The 16,189-nt window shown below is 42.0% G+C and overlaps 1 protein-coding gene across 4 annotated transcripts in view; it reads right to left on the reverse strand.

Annotated features, from left to right (window-relative positions):
• Positions 1-16,189, reverse strand: part of CREB5 (cAMP responsive element binding protein 5) — a 426,900-nt gene that overhangs the window by 93,132 nt on the left and 317,579 nt on the right. For all 4 annotated transcript variants that reach the window (XM_066585646.1, XM_066585645.1, XM_066585648.1 and 1 more), the window contains one exon: positions 7,448-7,574. In XM_066585646.1, coding sequence (XP_066441743.1) covers positions 7,448-7,574 — 127 coding nt within the window. The remainder of the gene's footprint in view (positions 1-7,447; positions 7,575-16,189) is intronic.

Here is a 16,189-nt window from a genome sequence, read left to right on the forward strand (position 1 = left end):
GATGTGACAAGCAGACTGGTTTAGCTTTACCGTATTTATCACAAATAGCCATCAACATGGCAAAGAAACAAACTCATTCTTATCAGCGGACAACTTTAGTGCTAAAAGCTTTTAAATACCTAATCCTTTCTATCACGTGCTGCAAGCTGTTCCAGAAAAGGTCTTCACCCGTTATTTCTTTTGCCTTCTACTATCCCATTAGACTTCTTGAAGATGTTTTTGTTTTATAGAAAGTTTTTTTTTTTTTTTGCAGTCATGGTACATGGCTACATAATCTGCGAGTTGATAAACGGTCATGCCTTGCGAATCAGGCGTGTCAGCTAGCTTTACCCAGAGATACATCTGCACAGTGGAATTCGATAGCCCCAACAGAGGTCAACTTAGTGCTGATCTCTTTTGTGGTTTGTATAAAAAAAAAAACCCTGACATTTTTTTCTAAGTGCAAAAAGAGGGAGGGTGGAGGAAAATGAAGAAAAAGAAAAAAAAAGGGAAAAATTAGTTCTCTCCCAACACGGTATGATATGTTTCCCATTTCCAGTAAGCATTCCGAAAATGATTTCTAGACCACAAAAGACCCCCTTTGCTTTTACTTCGAATTTACCAGACAAAGGATGGTTCCATGTTAATCAACAAAATGAAAGCAGGACACAGTATTATGTGTGCGGGTAAAGAGGAGAACAAAGACAGGCTGCGACTACATGAAAGGCCTCCTGACCTGTTGGTGAAGTCTAATATAAATAATTGGTTTTCATTAGGAAGATGTTTCCGATATTGAAGCGAGAATATATATCAGTTGGGAGTAAATGGGGGATGTTCTGGAGACTTAATCAGGAACAGAAGCGAATGGAGGAAGAAGAAGGTAAACATCCCAATATAAATATGGAAACGCAAGACTGGACGAAGCAAAGTTGAATCACGAAGCGAGTGAGACAAATCTGGGAGCCATGAGAACATTTTCGAGCAGAGCAAAGTTCAGAGTCCAAACCGTTGTCTATGGTCACTTCTACATGGCCACAAGCTGGTCATTTCTGTGCACATAGCATAAAAATGAACCTATAGTGTATGTGGCCTCGTCTGCACTAGAAGGAAGAAATAGTTGTGGCAAGGATCACTACAATATGGAATCTATGGTTCATGCACCAAGGATAACCTGGATCTTCAACAATTCAACTCCAGCAGTGACATAAATACATAGACTAGAAGGGGCACAAGATCAGATTGGGCCACCATCATGGTGCCAGGTTTTGTCCCTAAGGACAGAATGGCCTTGTCTTTGTTATCCTTTCCACTCCCTTCGGCTAGTTCCATACCCACTTTCTTGCCTCCGGAGGGAGCTAGTAGGAAAGGAGTGGGATCTACCAGGGCTGGGACCTGCTCTCCAAGGCACCTATATCAACCAAATACTTTGCCTCTATAATATATAACCATGATCTGCAGTAGTGTTGAGTGACCTGAACCAGTAGAACCCTGTTTTGGGTCAAACTTTGTTAAACGTTTGGTTTGGCAAAATCCCGAAACTTGGGAGGTTTGTTTTGGCCGAATCAGAAGTTTATAAGAACTACTTTAAACTGGTACTGAACACCGGTGCTGGTGTTATGGATGCGGCTCCATACCATCTGCATGGAGTTTTACAAAGTCCATGTAGATGTTATCCTTGGTCAGATTTGAACCTAAGCCATTAGCGCTGCAAGGCAACAGTGCTAACCACTGAGCCACATCCACTGAAACACCATCACTGCCACCACCATTGTTGTTTGAGGGGTCTTGGACTGTTCAATACAGGTTTTAGGGGGTTTTATGAATTTTTGGTTTGGTTCAAACCACTTTGGACTGAACCAAACGTTTTGACAAAACTCGCCAAACTGGCTGACCCAAACTTTTGAAAAGTTCGCTCATCTCTAATCTGCAGGTACCTAATTGGTGAAAAACTCTTATCAGCTACTTACAAAAATGTCAGCCCCTAGAGTATATAATATTTTATCTTGAGACTTACAGCCTGTATTTTAGTCCAGAGCTGCATTTACCGTCCTTTGGGCTTCAGACCTGACATTTCAGACCCAGCATTTCTTATTGACGTCTGCAGAGAGCATGTTTTCTGAAAAATGTTAACTTTACTCCAGGCCTTGTAGTAGGAAACGCTAACTCTCCCTTGGCATTATAAATTAGGTTGTTGTTGCTTTGTTTGACAACAAGCTAGAAAACTGTTTCCACTAACAATCAGCAGAACTGTGAATGCAGCTCTGGATGAGACCGACTGTAACTCAAAACCAAGGCAGAATAAGTAATCAGGACAGGGGTACAATGCTTAGCCATGTAGGCCAAGGGTGTGAATTCACTCTAAATCAAGTGAATATATTCTCCAAAGCTTTATAGGGATTCCTTCTTCCACAGCAAAAGAAAGTAAAAAAGAGCATCGATCATCTGATGCAAGAAACAAGTAAATATATACAATTGTGGTGTATTGGAGCCAAATATGTTGACGATTTCTAATTAATGAAGACACTGAATGTTCCTAATCATTGAACTACAGTCTGACCTATGCCTGATCACACTAGATAATGTCTTTATAAGCCGTATCGTTCCTAAGGCAACAACACAGCAATTTGCAAGCTTGAGTTTGTAATAACAGCTAAGCGCTAATGCTACATGATTAAATAGCTATTATAACTATGTCGTTGTTAATACTTGTTTGTTAGGATCATGGCTTATATCTGATAACCCTTTCCTGCATGAACATACAGATGTAGCAAAGTTTAACTTGACTTCCAAATCCTTAAAGGGGTTGTCTCACGCCGAAACGGGTTTTTTTTTTTATTCAATAGGCCCCCCGTTCGGCGCGAGACAAACCCAAGGGATGGGTTAAAAAAAAAAAAAAAAAGTTTATTACTTACCCGAATCCCCGCGCTGCGGCGACTTCTTTCTTCCTTTACCAAGATGGCCGCCGGGATCTTCACCCGCGATGCACCACGGGTCTTCTCCCATGGTGCACCGTGGGCTCTGTGCGGTCCATTGCCGATTCCAGCCTCCTGATTGGCTGGAATCGGCACACGTGACGGGGCGGAGCTACGAGGACCAGCTCTCCGGCACGAGCGGCCCCATTCACCAGGGAGAAGACCGGACTGCGCAAGCACGTCTAAAAACGCCAGCGAATTTAGACGGATCCATGGCGACGGGGACGCTAGCAACGGAGCAGGTAAGTGAATAACTTCTGTATGGCTCATAATTAATGCACGATGTACATTACAAAGTGCATTAATATGGCCATACAGAAGTGCTGAACCCCACTTGATTTCACGAGACAACCCCTTTAAGATAACTTTGTGTGCCACAGTTGGTTTCCCTCTCAATAGCCTTTCAATGGCATATAGGGGTTTTCCAAGCAAATCCTGTTGATGACCGATCCTCAGAATTGGTTTTCAACAGTTGATTGCCAGGGGAATCATTGTTGGGATCCCCGGCGATCGGCTAAGCGCATGGCCTGTTTTCAGTGCAGCAGTACCGGACATCGTCTTCGGTGTTGGAGGCAGAAGCACCATAGACAGCTTCACTCTTATTGAAATCAATGGGAGTTCAATCCCCATTACACATCTGTCTCTGACACCAGGGTTGGATGTGGAAGTTTTATAGGAGGCAACGCTCCCATTGATTTCAATGAGAGTGAAGCCCTCTGTGATGCTTCTGTCTCCGACCCTGATGATGATATCTGGCTCCGCTGCAGTGACAGCAGGACGTTTGCTTAGCTGATCTCTGCGGGTCTCTGGCGATCAACTATTGATGACCTATCCCGAAGATAGGTCATCTATAGGATTTGTCTGGAAAACCCCTGTAAGATATGATAACAATAGCTTTTCAATGGATTAAGACAAGATAACAATTGCATAACGTTATCACAGTCACGTCTTTACATCTGTATACTGTACTTCTATTTAAACTATGTCTGCTAATACAGGAATTACATTACATTGTGTCCCAAAATTGAACTTTGATGGGTATGTAGAAATCACGCAAGTTTAAACATGAGTTTTGAATTCTCTCTCAGATATTTGTAAAGTGAGTGAGTATTTAGGAAGGTGAAGGGAATAATGACTGCTAGAGAGCTCTGGTGGCCATATAACCTGGAGGGAACGTAGTCATATTGCACGTTTTTAATGTTGCCCTTAACACAGGTTCACCTGCCCCGATTTACTACTGTTTTTCCCCAAAAATAAGACAGTGTCTTATATTAATTTTTGATCAAAAAGGTTTAACTTTTTTACATGTATAGCTGTCTGGACAATATTTAAATTGACTTTTTTAATTAACTGTTAGCAGGGCTTAATTTTGGAGTAGGGCTTATATTTCAAGCATCCTCAAAAAGCCTGAAAAATCATTTTGCATCCTCAAAAATTCTGGAAAATCATGCTGTGTCTTATTTTCAGGGTATGTCTTATTTTCAGGGAAACAGGGTATTATCATTCTATTGCCTGGTCCAATGTACAGTCCTTGGAAAAAACGAATCATTTGCTAGTTCTATGTACCAGCCGCACATATTCATACATGCAAACGAGATCACCTCTAAGGCAAGATTCACATGACCGTATTTGCGCACGCAATACGCAGTGAATAGAACCCATTGATTTCACAAGCACGTATTTTGCGTGTGCAATTCTGTAGAGCAAAAACAAAATACGCCGCATGTTCTATTTTCCTGCGCAGTTACGCAGGGAAATAGAACTTATGAATCTAATTAGCCCTTTCAATGTACAGGACCATGGCTGCAGGTTTTTTTCACCTGATGTGCACATGCAAAAAGCAGCACGCAAAATGTATTTAATATGCAACATCCAATTAGCAAACGAGTGTCGCGAATGCGCACATAAACGTGCTTACACCCGTGTGAAGCCGGACTAAGGCATTTTTTTCAATACAACAAGCCACATTTTTCTAGTCTCTCATGATAAGAAAGACCTCTCATCCCATTTAATAATCTAGTCGCCCGCCTTTGAACCCTCTCCAGCTTTCCTATATCCTTCTTTAAATGTGAAGCCCAAAACTGAATCCCGTACTCCATATGTGACCTGACAAGGAATTTATAGAGGGTAATATTATATTAGGATCACAGGATTTTATGTCAATTTTTAAACCCTAAAATCTTATTTGCTTTTGCAGCTGCTGCTTGACATTGAGTACTGCTGCCAAGCTTACTGGTAACCAGAATACCCAGGTCCTTCTCTTGTCCCCAGTTTTATTCAATTTCATCTAGACGCAGTAATACTCTCACTGAGGTCCAGGTCCATTACTTTACACGTATCAACACTGAAAGTCATCTGCCACTTTCTTCCCCATACTGAGAGCTTAGTTTTGGGAAACCTTCAAAGTTTTGTACTCTCAGCAAAACCTGACAATTTTCTTCCCATCCACAAGGTCATTAAAGGACTTTTCCCACCACTTAAAATTACTTCTCAACCGCTCTGTTCTTCTTGGTTGCTGTTGACCAGGACCTGTGACTGCTGCAGCTAATCATTGGCCTCAGCAGTGACCATCTACAGGTAGCAGTGACAGGTCTGGTCAGCAGCGACCAAGAAGAACAGAGTGGTGGTGAAACAATTTTAAGTGGTGGGAAACCCCCTTTAATAAAGAGATTAACAAGAATTAGGACTAACACAGATCCCCTGCGGAACCTCACTGCTGACTTTAGCCCATTTTGAGCAACTGTTTTCTGCCTCTAAACCAATTCTTCACCCATGTCTAGGCATTGTGCTCTAGTTCTTGCATCAGTACAAGGCCTCTGTGTGACTATATCAAATGATTTAGCAAAATCTAGGTCAGCTCTATGATCAGCATCCAGATTGGCACTTACCTCTATATAAAAGCCAAGCATGTTATTTAGGCACAACTTGCGTTTCATGAATGCGTGCTGCTTATCAGTTGTTAGATTATTTACTGCTATGTAAATGACAATATTCTGTCTGTCTTCAGTCACCACTAGGGGAAGTTTAGGAGCTTACTACATGTTTTTATTATGACGTTTAGTGTATAAATAGTATGTGGTAAGCTCCTGAGCTCCCTCTAGGGGTGACTACAGGCAGACAGAATTTCATCAAATAACTCTATGTCTATACAAGTGACTTAGTGGTAGTTAGAAAACAATGTCCTCCACACTCAGCACAGACTAGAAAAGGGTGTAAATACCACCCATTAAACACGATGCTTTGTGGGCAGGATAAGTTCAAGGGTTTATTGCGACGCGTTTCGGCATAACATAAACGTGTCTTTCGCAAGCAATTTATTTACAACCTTATCCTGCCCACGGAGCATCGTGATTCATGGGTGGTATTTACAACCTTTTCTAGTCCGTGCTGAGCGCGGAGCACCTTTTTTCTAACTACTACTGAATACTTTTTGAGAGCTCCTGGTTATCCAGGTAGCTTTTTGGTGACCCCTAGATGTCTCCCCAGACCCACTGAAGCACGGAAAAAGGACTATCTAAATGCATACTTGGACTACCGGTGGGATCTCCCTAGCCAGGGTTAACCCACCATGCACCGGGTGAGTGAATTTTTACCTTCTATCCTTTATTGATACATTCCACTGCACAACGAGCAATTCTGATTTGTATCTCTATATATACAAGTGACTTGTAACTCTTTATTCTAGCAGTTTTATTAATTAATAAGTTTAGTATTATAAATTTTATTAATTTAAAGGGGTTATCCCAAAATCTAAAGTTATCCAGTATCCGCAGAATAGTGCTAGACAACAGAAAAAATTCTCAACATTGAGACCACCACTGATCCGGAGAATGGGGATCCCTTGTTCCCCCTCCTCTTCACTGCGGGCTTACCACACTCCAGGTAATGAGGAGGTTGCCACTCCATTCACTTTAAAAGGGTCTGTTGGAGATAGGCTGAGACCAAGTGCTTGCAAATTTTCGTCAGCCCCATTGAAATGAATGGAGCAGCAGCCGCGCATGTGTGGCCAGCACTCTATTCAGTTTGACCTCACTGCGGGTGAGAGAAGCAACCCCACAGCGATGAGAAGAAGGGGACACTGAATCCCTGTTCTCCAAATCGGTAGGGGTCCCAGCAGTGTGACCCCACAAATCATAAAATTATAGATAGGGTATAACGTTATATTTTTGGATAGCCGCTTTAAGCACGCACACACTATAATAGTAGTCATCCAGTGTAGTCATCTCATTACGCTACCTACATACATATCCATTCGTCCAATCAGTTTAGTGCAATTGTCGTCTTGAAACAAGTTCATTCTAAGGACATACGAATTGCAATAGCTGCCATCTGACCCACGCTGCAGCAATTATCACAAACCGCTCAGACTTCCAACAAGAAATCAGGTTAAAAGGCGAAATACAAAAAGGTAAAAATGGATAAAACAAGTTTGACATAACATTAGAGCTCATACAGCAACATCAGTTATAGTTATTGCAAATAACCTAATAACTCACAGGCATCAACACAGCAGAGGATCCAGGCATGGTAGGGTTGGGCAGTGTGCCAGGCATAGAGGCAGGCATGGGTTGTCGCTGTCTGTTGTGGAGATGCAGTAGTGAGGAAAGAGAGCCCGGGACAGGCCTAGACAGAACGGAAAGAAAACAGGCTGAGTATCACAGACGATATATACAAGTGCTGTGCATTGTATCACATGTCAAACTCCCTCTTGAGATACCTGATATTTTGACCTATGTTTAGTGCTATAGCTCTCCCTATACACACTCCATTCATTGCTCTCCTATTATCACAGGACTGTGGGTTATAATAATAGAGAACAGTTCTTCTAAGCAGTCAGTGACCAATAACTTACATGTTACATTTTCCAGACTGCAAGGAACACAAGCCAAAAATCTGTAACATCTGATTTGTATCCATTTCTCTTGTTTGGCAACATTGTATTTACTTCATTTAAACTATTTCAATCTTATAAAATACAGCATCATGAATTCAATACAGTGAAGTAAAGAGGCAACAAATGTAGCAAAAATTAGCACAAATTTCAATTCCGCATTCTCTGAACCTACACTTGTATATTTGCAAATTGCACTCGGATGGATCCAGTTTAGCAAAAAAAAAAAGTGGAAAGAAAAAACATGAAAATGATCCTTTTTTCAGTCTTTCACTGACTACAGTATACAAAAAGAATCAATTTTTGTTTGTTTTTTGAACTGGAAACAAAAACGCAACAGTCTGTGTTATTGTTCCTGCATAAAAAATGGAATGGGAATGGAAAATCGAGAAATGGATTGAAATCTAAAGTCTTCCGTTTCAATATATTTCTATGTATATGTTGCCTGCCCTGACCTTAGCTTGTCTACTGGTTACACCTGTGTTCACAACCTCAGGTAGCATGCCTGAAACTACTTCTGCGAGTAATGGCATGGGGGCCCTATAGCGCAGACCAAATCCCAATTGGAGGGGTAAAGAGTGAAAACCCGGCTTCCCCAAGTGCTGCCTGCAGATTCAGCCTAAAACCAAATCAGCGTGTGGCAAAGTGAGTCTACATTCGCTTTCTAGCAGACTTCCTACTTGGACCCTTCTGCATTAGCATACATGGATATCCTATGAATCATAAAGGTTACATACAGAGCACATCTCCATCTGCAGCTGTGACCCCCAACATTAGTACTCGTAAACCAATTTTTAATGCAGTGTATTAGCAAAGTACGACTATAATGTCCTGAAGATATCAGACAAACTATGCTGAATATGTAATATTTAGATTCATGTATATTACAAATAGAGATGAGTGAGCACGCTCCGTTAAGGCAGATACTTGAGCGAGCATTGCTCTTCTTGATTAACTGCATAGTCGTCCCAGCAAATGCGGGGGGCGGCAGTGGTGAGCGGGAGGGGGGGGGGGGGAAGAGAGACATCTCTCTCACTCTCCCCGCCGCTCTCCCGCGCATTTGCTCGGACGAGCGATGCTCGCTTGAGTATCTGCCTTAAAGGGGTTGTCCCGCGGCAGCAAGTGGGTCTATACACTTCTGTATGGCCATAATAATGCACTTTGTAATGTACATTGTGCATTAATTATGAGCCATACAGAAGTTATAAAAAGTTTTATACTTACCTGCTCCGTTGCTGGCGTCCTCGTCTCCATGGTTTCGGACTAATTTTCGGCCTCTGATGGCCAAATTAGCCGCGCTTGCGCAGTCCGGGTCTTCTCCTGTTCTCTATGGGGCTCCGTGTAGCTCCGTGTAGCTCCGCCCCGTCACGTGCCGATTCCAGCCAATCAGGAGGCTGGAATCGGCAATGGACCGCACAGAAGAGCTGCGGTCCACGGAGGAAGAGGATCCCGGCGGCCATCTTCACCGGTAAGTATAGAAGTCACCGGAGCGCGGGGATTAAGGTAAGCGCTCCGGTAAGCTTTCTTTAGGTCCCTGCATCGGGGTTGTCTCGCGCCGAACGGGGGGGGGGGGGGGGGGGGGGGGGTTGAAAAAAAAAAAAAAACGTTTCGGCGCGGGACAACCCCTTTAACCGAGCGTGCTCGCTCATCTCTAATTACAAACTATCATTTTATTGTCTGATAAAGGATTACATTGTAATCTATCTGCAAGTATATGCCTTAGAATCTCCTAACCAAACTGACAAAAAGAGAAATAGATACAAGCCTCAGGGTTCTCATTTGATGTTTCATCCCACTGCAAGCATTTAATGTAATATCACATGATGGCATGGTGCCTAGCATACCATAGCACAGAGTTCCCATGCAATGCTATAATAGCAGCATGGGATAATATACTGTAATATGCTCACATTGTGGCTTCTGTGACACTTTAGCTTTTTATTTACCAACTTCTGCACATCTTAGCAGCGGCTATTAACTTAAATGGAGAACCAGATGTAACTGACTTTACTGTAAGGACTCAATGAGACATAACTAAATTGGATTTGCAGAGATCCAGGACAATAACCAATATTTTGGCGCTGGAATGCTAGAGTGGCTTTTTAAAGGGAACCTGTCATCAACTAGAAGTACCTTCTGAAAAAAGAATCAAGCATGCTAACTTTGCAGGGGACAACACAGGAGCGGGGATCGGTTGAGTATGCAAAGAGGCTCCTCTGACTCCGCACCATCTAAACTATAAGCACCATAACTTAGTTTATGGTGTTTTTCGTTGATGGCAGGTTCCCTTTAATTATGGATTTTAACTTTTAATTGCATAAGATGAAATCTGCATGGAACACAAGTGGAGTTTGCTGTGCAATCAACCACAGATTTGCTCATGCATGGATTTAACCTAAAAACACCCCTGGAAATGATGAATGCATGTAGAATACCCCTGTAATGCCAGAGCAAACATGGCTAATATGCACCAATATTACACAGCAAAGAATAATAATGATCAAAGTTATAGTTCTAAACATAAGAAAAGCCCACAAGCCAACAATACAATGTATAAGCAATTTACATGAACTATATTCCTATAATAAAAGCATTATGTGTGACTCTACAAAGTGATAGAATGATCTGTGGATATTTAAAATAGCTCCATGTATTGATGAATCCGATGAGGAGCAGATAAGGTGCCTGCGGGGACAGCCTGGATAATATAATAAATGTATGGAATGGTTTTAGAGGAAGTTCAAATTATTTCAATATGATCTTCTTGTTTGTGCCCACACATAGTAAAATGTTACATGGTATATTAACCCTTCAAGCACTACACAGACTTGAATGGATGTGGATAAAAACAGATATCCTGTGCATATACATTTATACGTGCAAAACTCTCATATCTATCCATCTTTTCTCTAAAAATGGTTAATAGTATTTTAAGAGTTGGGGTTCCTTTAGAATGTGATTCTAAACAATACTTTAAAATTAATTTTGGCCGCTCCGATTGATCTATAAGTAAGAGATTATGTCTGATCCGGATGTAATGGTTATGTCCTAAAGGGACAGATATACACATAGAATGTAAACACGGATGACCCAAATTTAAATAAGGAAACATCAAAAAGGAAAACAGGGAATCGAACCCTAAATCTACTAATACAAGAAAACGCTACCTATAGGTAGGGCAATCGCCCAGATGAGGACGACCCCTGGGGCAATACTGATTTTCCTTAGATGGTGACAGGGAATAGTGTCAAATGTGGGGTGACACTGAAATATATACAACTAAACAATAGAAACTGACTGGTTGAGCAGCAACTTATCTCAGCTAGTCAATTAACCACTCAAAGGCAAGGAGTATGAATGTAATTGAGTATAATGGCAGCATGAGCAGAAAATCGATTTCTTCATAAAAAAGTTGCAGAAAGCTTTATTAATCCATGGTCAGAATAAAAAGTAAGCAAGCCACTAAACTCAATTACATTCAAACTGCTATTAGAGTCTTGTGGTTCGGACTCTCACTGTGGCTTGCAGTTTATCCACCTCGCCCTTTTGGGTGTTTCTTTTGTGTGCTGCTATACCCGCTCATTGTACGTTACAAAGGCAAGGAGCGGGTACAGCAGCACATTGCTGACCATTGCTGATAGACACATGTCAACATGACGTATTGCAAGGTCTGGGGGCGATGCCGACATGCCATCCCAAACTCACAACCCTCCACCAGCCACACCATGGTAAAAATAAAGTAAGGTGACTTATTTGCTAGGGTTCTCACAATGGAATAATGCTTAGATGTCTCTGTGCCTGCTTAGGACATGTGAAGGGGCAAGGTTGTCACATTGTGAGCCAATTATTGATGTCAATGGGTGTAAAACAGATTCTTAAATTATAGGGAATAATCTACAATTCAGCAGAGATTTGAAGTCGATGTAACACTCAGGTTTAGCTTATAAAACATTGTTTAAAGAAAAGAGAAATGCTCTATTAGTTATACCACACTCCAATGTTAAAACCCTAATGTCTCATTGCTTGATTTACCATCATTCTCTAGATATTCTGCTACAATTATTAAATAGAACATGCTACAAAAGTCTACTAGTTTCAGGGTAGGAGTGACCCCCACTACCGTTCAAAAGTTTTAGAACACCTAATTTTTTCCCGGTTTTTATTGATGTTTACACAGTTTAATGTCTCAAATGTACTTTGAAATGAAAGCAAAGAACAAATAAACAAGTTAAGATGAATATAAATAATGGATTCATTTTGTTTCACCAAATTAAATCTAGATTTTTAACTTTTCAGGACTAGCCACCTCCAACTGATAAATCAGCTTTACATCATCAAAGCATATTTTCTACATTTGCATTCAGATATTGTTCAGAAATTTCTTCCCAACATTGTTGCAGAAGTTCTCACAAATGTGCTGCACTTGTAGGTTGCTTTGCTTTCACCTTCTATCAAGTTCATCCTAAACAAGCTAAGCTGGGTTTAACTCTGGAACCTATGCAAGCCATTCCGTTCTTTGAAGCCTACCAGCTTCTTGTCCTAAGTAGTTTTGACATGACCTAGAAGTATGTTTTGGATCATTGTGTTGCTGTAATATGAACCCCTGACCAACTAGGCGGACACCAGAGGGTATTGCTTGGCTTATTATAATGCTGTGGTAGCCCTTTTTTCCCATAGTGTGGCACGCTGTGCAAGTTGCCAACTCTGGATCCAATGAAAAAGCCCCAGACCATCATACTTCTTCCTCCATGTTTGACAGTTGGTGTCACACACTGAGGAACCATCCTTTCACCTACTCGACAGTATACAAAAACCCTGTATGATGTACCAAAGATATCAAATTTAGATTGATCAGTCCATTAGACCTTCTTCTACTCTGCAGTAGTCCAATGAAAGTTCTACTTGGCCAGGCAAGTCTTTTTTTTTATTTTGCAATCTTAGCAGTGGCTGTCTTACTGTTACTCTACCTGCCAAACCTGCAGATAGACGTCTTCTTTTCACACCTGAAATGGAAACATGTTCATTTTTTGCTGCATTAAGCTACGTTTAAAGATTTTTTGTGTTGTGAGGCGCCAATCACGGCAGCTGTTGACTATCAAACACGTGCAATTTCTCTGTAGGACAGACCTACAATTCTAAGGGGTATAATTGTCTGTCTGTCTTCTTTGTTTAATTACCTTTTTCTTGCCATTGGGGTAGCAATGTGCTCTGTCCAGAAAATCAAAACAGTGCAAATCCTGCCCTAAAGGGTATACTAATGCAGTCTGTTCTAGCACTAGTTATACAGAATCAGAGGGTTTGAAAGTAAACTACAAAAGATGAGACACCTGTAAAGGCCCATTTGGAAGGAAAGATAATCACTCAAAAGACATCTTTTGAGCGATAATCGTTGTGTGCATTTACCTGGCAAGATGATCGGCAGTTTGAGTGACAGTTTTGAGCTTTCACTTTGCATAAGTGTGTAAATGAAGGCTCACGCTGTATTCAGAAGACAAGCGGGACCGCTATCTTCTGCATACAGCTCTTGTCTTCTCGGAGCGCTCAGCTGGTATCCAGCTGAGCACTCTGAGCGGGATATGCAGAACACAGCTGCACTGCTGTCTTCTGCATACTCCTGCTGTGTTCACGGAGCGCACAAGTGATATACAGCTGAGCGCTCTGAGCAGAGTATACAGAACACAGCTGCAGCACTGTCTTCTGCATACTCCAGCTGTGTTTACGGAGCGCAAAGCTGGTATACAGCTGAGCACTCTGAGCGGGGTATGCAGAACACAGCCAGAGCGCCATCTTCTGCATACTCCTGCTGTATTCATGGAGCGCTCAGCTGGTATACAGCTGAGTGCTTCGAGTTGGGTATGAGGAACACAGCTGGAGCACTGTCTTCTTCATGCTCCTGCTGTGTTCTCCTGAGCGGGATACCAGCTGAAATAATAGTATCAACGGTATCCCGCTGAGAACTCAGCGCGCGGCACTGATAAGGCTCATTGTTGTCTTTCAGCTTGCTTAAAGACAACGATGAATGACTTGTTAACGAAAACTGCACGATGGCTGCCCGTTTAGACCCAACGATTCTCGCTCAAAAGACGGCTTTGAGCAAATTTTGAGCAAAAATCGTTGGGTCTAAATGGGCCTTTAGAATAGTTTGCATCCATTTTCAAACCATAATTTGCTCTCTGTGTTGATGAGCAGCTGTCCTTAATCTGTTCCCTTCAGATGATGGTTGCATTTCAGGTTAAAATTTCATAATAATTTTGTTTTCTTTTACTTTTGAAACTTTGAACCATTTCACGTTATTTACTGGACTTGCACTGTGTTAATGTCAACTGGAAAAATGGAGATGTTCCAAAACTCTGACCGTTAGTGCATTAGCAACAAAGAATCTTCTGATGCGCCCAGGCTCTTACACAAGTATAGAACTGAAGAGCCAGCAGGAGACAACTCCATTTGAAACTGATATTGAATTCAGTAATTTTCAATAATTTGTAACTAAGGTCTATTTCTTATGGATTGATTTGCAAATAACCTACTAGACCTTAAGTGGGTTGTCCAACTTCTAGCTGTATTGCTGCAGGAAGCAGACAGCTCCATGCATTACGCAGTAGCCTGGGTTGGTACTACAGGCTGCCTCCCATTCACTTCAATAGGACTCAGCCTGCAGTACCAACCAGGGAAAATGCGCAATGTACGAAGCAGTCTACTTTTTGTAGCAACACAGTTAGAAAACATGCTGAAACCCTTAAAAGAGATTATCCCAAAATATTAACAAGTCCCACAGGATAGATGATAAGTGTCTGATTGATGGGGTACAACCATTCTAACCCCCACCGATCATGAGAATGGGGGTTCGGCATCACCTCATATAAATGCAGTGGTGGATGAGCCTATGCGCTGCCGCTCCATTTATCAGTATAGCACTGTTGAAAATGGCTGATCGTTGTACTTGGTTTGACTTTGGAAGTCCCATATAGAAGAATGGAGCAATGGCAAACATGCTTGACTGCTGCTCCATTTGTACAGGGATAGCAGACTTGACTTCCATTCTTGTGATCAGGTTATAGATGGACACAGATTTGTTTCCTTTTAACTCCCACCAGAATGATGACAGACCACTTTTTAATAAGGCCGAATTCACATGAGCATATGTGTATTTGTATGTGCATTTACATCGAGTTTTTGTGCATCAGAGGCTGCCCTTTTGAGTGCGCTACTGCAGTTTTACCGTACTTTTTGGGCGCACAATTTGACGTGCACAGGAAAAAAAATGCATTAGCCTAAGGGCTCATGTCCACGGGCAAAAGAAGAATTAAAATCCGCAGCAGATTTTAACTCTTCTCCTGCCCGCGGATCCGCACCCCATAGGGATGCATTGACCACCCGCGGGGTAGATAAATACCCGCGGATGGTCAATAAAAGTGATTTAGAAAAAAATGGAGCATGAAAAAATCTGGACCATGCTCCATTTTCATGCGGGTCTCCCGCGGGGACGGCTCCCACGGGCTTCTATTGAAGCCTATGGAAGCCGTCCGGATCCGCGGGAGACCAAAATCAGATTTTACTCACCCGCTCCGTTTCTTCTCTTCGCCGCCGCGTCATCTTCTCTCAGTCGTGGCCGGATCATTTTGCTTCGGGATGGCGCATGCGCGGGGCACATCACCGACGTCATCCTGCGCATCCACCAGGCCGAAGAAAGAAGATCCGGCCGCGACGCAGAGAAGATGACGCCGCATCGAAGGAAGTATCCGGAGCGTGCGAGAGGTAAGTTTATTCTTATTTATTCTTATTTTTAGCGCTCATGTCCGCGGGACAGGAGGGACCCGCTACGGATTCTCCATGGAGAATCCGTAGCGGGCCTGATTTTCCCCGTGGACATGAGGCCTAATTGGTTTCATATGTTCTATCTGAGTGTACAAATGCACAGGAAAATACTGCATATTTTTTTGCGTGACAGAATTGCATACTCAAAATACTCACATGCGAATGAACACATTGAAATCAATGTGTATTGCGGGCAAATACGCCCGTGTGAATCCAGCCTGAATGTTTTTACCAAATTAGAGATGAAATTTCGTGGCGCACAATTACCTCTGAGTTTCCCTTTACGTTTTCCTTCTGTCATTACAATTCATGCTTCCCACAGTAATTTGGTGAAATCACCTCTATTCCTCAGGAACCTTGTTCTTAACAGTCCTCATACTCATGCCAGCTCCTATAAGAATGTTATCTTTAAATTGTCTAGACTTCCCAAATGCTTCCAGATGCATGTACTCTCTTTTACACTTGTTTATTAATACACTTTTACGCCTGCAGTTTTGTAAGTTTTTTTTCTTATTGAGAACTATTATTAATC

Source organism: Eleutherodactylus coqui, chromosome 12 (assembly GCF_035609145.1).
Source record: "Eleutherodactylus coqui strain aEleCoq1 chromosome 12, aEleCoq1.hap1, whole genome shotgun sequence".
Taxonomy (NCBI): domain Eukaryota; kingdom Metazoa; phylum Chordata; class Amphibia; order Anura; family Eleutherodactylidae; genus Eleutherodactylus; species Eleutherodactylus coqui.